Here is an 8,227-nt window from a genome sequence, read left to right on the forward strand (position 1 = left end):
CATGATTAGCAGGCAATTAAGACCACTAAATCAAAGTTAAACCAGTTAAGGCTCATTAACTTTACTATAAAAGGCATATTTTACAAAACATATGCTTACGTTGGTATCAGAGTGTCTTTTGCTAACATTTTCTTCTTTCGTGTTCGCATCAAAGGATGAGATACCTTTGAAGAAAAAACCTTAAAACCGATAGGATGATTTAGGAAACTTTACAAAAATATATATATTGTCTATGTAAAAACACAATTTAAAGGATGATTTAGGAAACTTTACAAAAATATATATATTGTCCATGTAAAAACACAATTTAATCCATTTCGATTGTTAAAAAAATGAAAATAAATTAATTAAAGCAAATCCAATAATTGAACTTGGTAAATTACTAAAAATAGTAGACAAACTCTATATCCTCGAAGTTATCAAAGACCGAAAATAATTTGGTCATAAGAGAAATAAATAGTCAAATCTTTAAGTTTTTACATTCAATTCTTTTATTTAAACATATCAATTGTATGTAAAGATGCATCGATTTGAGTGGACCCTTATTTCTTTTAATCGATTCAATGATGAAATATAAGTGATAGGAAACTTTAGAAAATCGTGGTGGATATGTAGGGTATGCATGAGATGATGAGAAGAATTACTTAAACCCTAAGACTCTTGATGAATGTGTATAATTCTCTTTTAGTTTAGTTATTGAATCTCCCTTCGGCGTGTCTTGGAAAAAGGTACATGGTTCATTGATTCCCACAACAAAACCCTATTGTTGTGCTGCCACATGCAGGGTGTCCTTTAATAATAGAGCAAAGTTGATCCAATAACACCTGCAGTTATGTGTATCTGTGAATAGAGAGAGATTAAGAAGAAATATATAATAATAACTAGTGGATTGCATTGAGAAGTGTATATATGTATGTGGAACCCACCCTCTTTGGAGGAACTCCTTTGTCTTGTGGCAAAGAGTTTAAAGTAAGAATGGTTCCATTTCATGGGTTTCAAATTTTAGTGGCAAAAGTCATTGCTACTAATAACCACCCTTTCCAACTCCCTATGAAAACAAATTGTATTACCTCATTACTTCATTGATTGCAGGTAATTAAATCAAAGGAAACAGTCACAATGTTCAATTCACACTGATGTTGATGACAAATCTTCCCTGCTGGATGTTGAAAATGGCCCCCAAACCCAAAATTTAGATATAATTATATATCTACCCTTTTTTATTAATTTTAATTAAAAGTTCATTTTATTTTTAAATTAATTTATAAAGTATTTAATTTTTGCATTTTGTAAAAGTTGTAAAATATTATTTTTAATGTATCTAAAATATATCTAACTCTTCATTACATTAAAATCTTCACATTAAAATCTTCACGAGCCAATTACCAAGACTAAGTATAAATTATCTTATAAGTTTACACTACTAGAAATTCTCATATTACATATGATTTTTCTTACAAATTTGTTAAAAAAATTTGCAAGAAAATATTTTTTTCTGTTATTTTTTTTTTTAAATTTTAATTGGTAGGTAATTCCTTCATAGATAATCATTTCCTACAAAATTATAAAATTGTAAGTATTTTCTACAAAACTTGTTGCGAAAAGTGTTTTATACAAAATATTTTGTAAGAAAATTGGTAGCAATTTTTTTTTCACAACAAAATTTGTAAGTATTTCCTAAAAAAAATCAAAACAAAATTGACAGGAAATATAAATTTTTTTTAGTAGTGTTATCAATATAATAATTTATTGGGAGACAAATACTAATGAAATCTAAGCTTAAACTACTTAAAAAATTAATTGACACTATCTTCAACTAAAAATAGTTTATAAATCTTGATCTTTCTCATTTTTATATGAAACTTAGATACACATTTGAATTCATAACTTTATCTGTAATTAATTTTAATTATTTGAATAAAAAAAGAAAAAATGTTGAGATTTACTCTAGTTTTTTTAATTTTATTGTGGTTCTCCTTATTTTTATCATACAATTTTAAAATGTTTTCTCTCTGTTTCTCAGATATTTTATACATCAAAGTTAAATATTTAATTATTTTTCACGTATTAGTCTTTTTTTTTCCTTTTTTTTTTCTCTACTTTCCTCTTCTTTTATTTCTCTATACAAAAAGGTTGTCTTTCTTTCATAAATTATATAAAACTCTTCCATATCTTTCTTTGTAACAGTTAAGCATATATATACAAGAAAGTTATATATGTTAAACACATATATAATAAGTTTTATATTATTATATATGTGAAAATTTCTTTTTCGTAAAACTACGGACTTTAAAATCGGTATATGAATTTTTGGAGAGAATAAACCATTGCATGTAGGTTATGAAATATTTGCGAATTTTAACAATGGTTTTGGAGTTAGACATAGTATTATTTTTTCATTCTCAAATGTAATTTAAGTTCCAACCCTTTAATGTACATAATCGTTAACGTAAATATTTATTACGTAAAATGTATGGAGTTAAAACTTTAATTTTGAATTGATATCAACACGAATAATACTTTTTAAGTTCTTATCGCTTTTAGGTTCTTTAATTATATTTTTCATTTTGTCATCATGATAAATTAATCCTTAAACACAATATTGTCATCCTTGTCCTCCACTAAATATTTGTATTCCTTCATATCAATATTTTTTATATAAGTTTTTAATCAATACTCTTTATAAGCTTTTTGCAATCAATACTTTCGTATTTATATTCAATATTCAAATACTCTTTAAAAAATTTCCTTAAATTTCTTTCTAGAGCAATCATACTATGGCTTCATATAATTAAGTGCTCAGACAATTCATTTTCTATATAAGTACACTTAGATAAATGACTTATTCTAAAATAATTAAAAATTGAAATAAAGATCAAATCATTTAAAATATATTATTTAATTTAAAAGCGCAAACACATTTTCATAATCCCCGTACCCATTCATGCAATCAGATAATTTTCATGTTAATAGTAAAAATAATTGGATTTTAATTTATTTTTAAAAATTCATTTAATTTAATTTCCAAAATTCATCCATATCCGACCCAATTAAGTCATAGTTATCTTATCAAATTCTGTTGAAATTTAATCGAAAGATATGCTTAAATTTTTAACTTTTAATTTTATTTTTTATATGTTTATATTATATTAAAATGTAATAATAAGCGACATAAACCATAATCTATTAATTATTAAATTTACATACAATTCTTTTAGTGTATTTTTATTTATTTATTTAAACTTAAAAATAAAACTAAAACAATTTTTTTTAAATGAAGTTGAATAATGTGAATTAAATCTAAATAATTCATCCATATTAATCGAACTAAAATAATTTATATCTAACTAACATGATAAACAAATGATTATATATACATTTAAAATATTAAATTTGAATTAACTGGATAGTTGATATTAAACTTGAATCTTCCAACCTAGCTGTTGCCTTAACTCATTTTACCTTAAAAATTGTAACAACTTTGTCTTGTTTTGAGGAATAGTTGACAGGGCTATAAAATGATGTATATATGAAATTTAAATTTTAATTCAACCTTATTATTAAATATATTAAATATATGGGTGCTGTTAATGAATGTTTGGTTAAAATAATTAACATGAATCTTACAAAATTTATAATTAATTTATATTAAATAAAATATGACCTAATAATCATTAGTCTAGTTTTTTTTTATTCAAAGGATATAAATATCTATGTTTAATATTTTATTTAATGTTTATTAATTAAAAATAATAAAATAATAATAAATATATTTTAATTTTGTTAAAAATTAAAATATAATTAAACTTATTTTCTTAAATTAATTGAAAAATCAACAAAAAATAATATTAAATATTTAAAAAGTTAAAGAAAAAAAATCAAATATCAATTTGAAATTTAATTGAGTTTCTTTTCTCTAATTCTTCGATAATCTTTTACATCATTCTTTTTATCTTAACAAAATCTTTTATATTAAAGAATCAGACCATATTTCAATATATGAAACTATTAATTATAAATAGATAAAATTAACAATACGTTAAAAATATATTTTTTCTTATTTTTTAATAAAGACTTTAAAATTTTCAAAATACTTATTTTGTATTATAGAATTATTATTTAAAATTTTTAAAAAATATTTTTATTTTTATAAAATCTATTATATATATTTATATTATTTTAACTAATATAATTAATTATTTCAACTTTTAATATAAAAATAATGAAAGTAATACACTTAATTATTTAGTGAGCAAGAATGAGTTATCATTGTCCTAAATATATTTGTTAAAAGAAATGTATAGAATCTGTATGCATTATTTAAAGATGAAGAGGGGTTAGGTATGTAGGGGCTATAATCTGGGGTGACTCAGACATTTTCCTTTGTGCAAGTCTTTATAAGAACTGATTCATCATTTTCCTAATATTGGTCCTGGTCGGTGGTACGTGGCAGCTTCTCCTTTGTTACCCACTTATCAATCAACCACTACCATATAAAATACTCACCCATCCCCACAACACTTCTGCCAAAGGTGTTGCCTTCTCAGAAACCACAACCTTTGTCTATAAACTAACTTTCTCCATAAACTAACTTTAAAAACTCATCTAACCACCTTACATATAAATTACTTTTACTTTTCTTGTTAATAATAATAATTGAATTTTTTAAAGAAAATTCAAAACTACAAAATCAGTTTGTAAGTTGAAATATTCGTAGTTGATATAAAACTTTTAACACATTCTTCATGTCGAATTATATATATCACCAACGTGAGACTAGATATTAATATGTGATTCGATAACAGTTCAATAACAAATGAAATAATAAAGTAACAAATAACAAATTTTGTTAGGTTAAGTTCTAAGTCATAACTCTGATATCATGTTAAGAAATGAATTTTAAATCTAACTAAATCTAACAAAAACAAATGAGATTTGTACTCACTTATTTACTATAAATTGACATTATTTCTAATTTATTTATGTCTTTCTATATATCCTCTCACACTAAAATATATATACATTTCGATGGTGAGATTAGACATTTGTAATTGATTTGACCGTGAATGAAATAATAAACCACAAATTTATTAATAACGAATGTACTATGATAGATAGATGTAATAAATAATAAATATTGTTGAAATAACCTTTTGTAAAATTTAAACTTAATCTCAAAAAAATTAACTTTTATAACGGGAAGTCTTCATTCATTTATATACTAAAAATTTAACTTATGTATAATGGTTGACGGGAAATCTCCAACAAAAATAATTTAAATATATCTATCAAGATGTTTTCAAAAGTAAAACCGTAACATTTTTTTTTATTTTAAAATAAATGATACTTTAAATACAATAACTGAATTCCACATAATATTTAATATCTGGACACTTTTCATTAAAAGAAATTAAATAAAAAGTTGTATGAAAATGAAACATATAGTGATTTACAAGATAAGTGTAAATTTGTTATTCGACACAGTTATTTAAATTAGGAGTTTAAAAGTCAAAAAAGAAAATTTGAGACGTTTCCTAGATTCGACAGCAGTTAGCATGTTAACAACTCTATATATAAAACCTGGTTTGCTGCATAATTTTCTCCCTCAAACAATCCACAACAGCAACAACTAAGAGCAACAACAGTTTCATCAGGTTCATAGTTTTGATAACAGAAAAAATGGCGTACCCTTCTTCTCAAAATTCCGAACCCGCTCTCCCTCTGCACCTGTGTTTCTTCTTGCTCACCTTGTTCATGTTCCTCGGTTTCTCATGGTACTCAAGCTACGAGCCAATAATGGAGAGCTTCATGGAGCAACTGAAGCTGGTGCTGATGGTTTCCCCTCTTCTGCTTCTGCTAGTTCTGCACTTCGTTTCCAACTACGGAGGAGGTGGAGGGGTCTTGTCTTCACTCATTCCGTTGCCGGAGAGAGAGTCGCTGCACAGAGCAGGTGGAACTCCTTGGGGTGTTGGCTTCGTTCTTGTTCTTCTTCTCTTCATGGTTTCTTACCAGTCTTCTTTCCAAGAACGCTGGTTTCCTCTCCTCACCAGGTGAAAACACTGAGCCTTTTTGCTGCATCATGGATCTTTCTCTGTAATTACTGTAATTTAGTTTCTTCTCGGTGGTTTTCATGAAACCAGAGATTTCACCTTTTTGTGTATTCATTTTCTGTTTCTGTTTAAGTGTTGAAGTTGTATCAGTTTCAGTTTTTAGAAATGGATACCTTCTGTATAATTAGTCACTGATTTGAGTACCTTCTGAATTTATTCACATTATATACTAAGGAATTGTAGTAGTTTGTGGCCCAGAGAATTCATCGTACTGTTTGAATGAGTTTCATGGTCTCCGATAAAGGAAAAAAAGAAGGAAAGAAAGGAAGGGAAAGTGGTTTAGAAGAAAGTAAAACAGATGTGTGAGCCCTACATGATTAGGTATTATGAGTTATTTAATTATAAGGTCACAGTGTTGTGATATGCATCATAATATCACATTCAATACTTACTATACTTTCCATTTTTTAAGGATTTTTTTTTTTTTTACTAAAGATGTGTTCATTTTTTATTGATATTTTTTTTTAAATTTTAAGATAATATTTTTTATTTTTAATTTGATTAATATGAACAGAAAAGTGTAATAACAGAAAAAGGGACAAGGGGAAATGTAAGAGCATAATAGTAATAAAAAATAATAATCAATTTTAATTTTTAAAAATAATTAATCAATGTAGTGCACAATTTAATTATAAATTTATAAATTAAAAGTTATTAATAATTAAAATAGGTTTTTATAAATAGATTATTTTTAAATTAATAATTAAAATAGCTTTTATTATGAATTAATATTTAAATTGTTAACTAACATTAATTAATTAATAAGGTCTTGATTATCAAAAGAAATTGATTTTGAAATTAACTTTTAATTAAAAAAATTATTTTTAAATATATTTTTATTATTAAAATTGATTATTATTTAACAATTTTTTTTGAAGAAAATACTACACACTTTAAACTATTAGGAAAAGAAAAAATAATTCATTTTAAACTACTTGAAAAATAGAAAAAAATTATTTCCTTAGTTGATTTTGGTGAAAAAACCTTAAACACTGTTCTAAAATCATATATGGAGTATTTGCTATAGCTTTCTGAAATGTCTTTTGTCCTTAATTATTTTGTTTTCAAAATTTCTTTCAAATTATTTCTTTGATATATATATATATATATATATATATATATATATATATATATATATATATATATATATATATATATATATATATATATATATATATATATATATATATATGTAACGATTGTTTAGTAAATTATCAATTTACCCTTATATTAAATATTTTAAAATATTTCTACCTATTTGAATTTTCTTTAACAAAAAAATTATATTTTAAATAATACATTGAAGGACAATTTTGAAGTATACTAAAAAGTAATCTACAAACCTTCATTAGTTTAATCAAATCAATCAAATATATGGTCGAGTTCCTTGTCTTTTTATAAACTAAATCACCTCAGTTTTAATTTATGTTCTCTGTATATTTCACTCTCAACCATATAAAGCATGAGGAAAGGTGATTAGGTTATCATATCAAGATTCTTCAATATAAGGCAACAATCCAGAATTTTTTAGCAAATCAACCATCAATAGAATAGAATGTAGGATATCACATCAAGGCACTACTAGAATTTTTTTTTTTAAATATTTTGTTGAGTTTTTCCTGTAAATTTCTTAAAAAATGCAGGAAAAGAGTTTTTTATTATTTTTTCTGTGAATTTTTTTATTAACAAGTAATTCATATGGATAATTAATTACTTTAGAATTTAAGTTCTTTTTCAAGAAATTTCTTACTAAATTTCCTATAAAAAAAATATCTGCAATAAATTTTATACTAAAATAAATTTACAATAAAATTTCAAGTAAAAGAATATATTACAAAAGTAAGTATAAATTTTGTAAGTAATTTTCTTACTAACTTTAAATCAACAAGTACTTTCTTGGAAAAAGAAAGTTCCTAAATAATATTTTTCTTACCAAATCAGACTACATATGATAAGAATTAAAACAACAATTCACGTGAAATAAATTATCATGTATTTGCAGCGTAGTTTTCTTTCTTTTTTAAAAAAAAAAATGTGTAAATTTTACATGAAAAAAAAAGTGTATATAGTTTCCACCAAATTTTTTTAACACACAAATCTGCATAAAGTAAATGGTT

At 24.0% G+C, this 8,227-nt stretch overlaps 1 protein-coding gene across 1 annotated transcript; it reads left to right on the top strand.

Moving 5' to 3' along the window:
• Positions 1-5,589: 5,589 nt before the first annotated feature.
• Positions 5,590-6,475, top strand: LOC114177429. Its single transcript, XM_028062765.1, has one exon. The coding sequence runs from the start codon at positions 5,680-5,682 to the stop codon at positions 6,052-6,054; it is 375 nt and encodes a 124-aa protein (XP_027918566.1). The 5' UTR covers positions 5,590-5,679; the 3' UTR covers positions 6,055-6,475.
• Positions 6,476-8,227: the final 1,752 nt, after the last annotated feature.

Source organism: Vigna unguiculata, chromosome 1 (genome assembly GCF_004118075.2).
Source record: "Vigna unguiculata cultivar IT97K-499-35 chromosome 1, ASM411807v1, whole genome shotgun sequence".
Classification (NCBI taxonomy): Eukaryota; Viridiplantae; Streptophyta; class Magnoliopsida; order Fabales; family Fabaceae; genus Vigna; species Vigna unguiculata.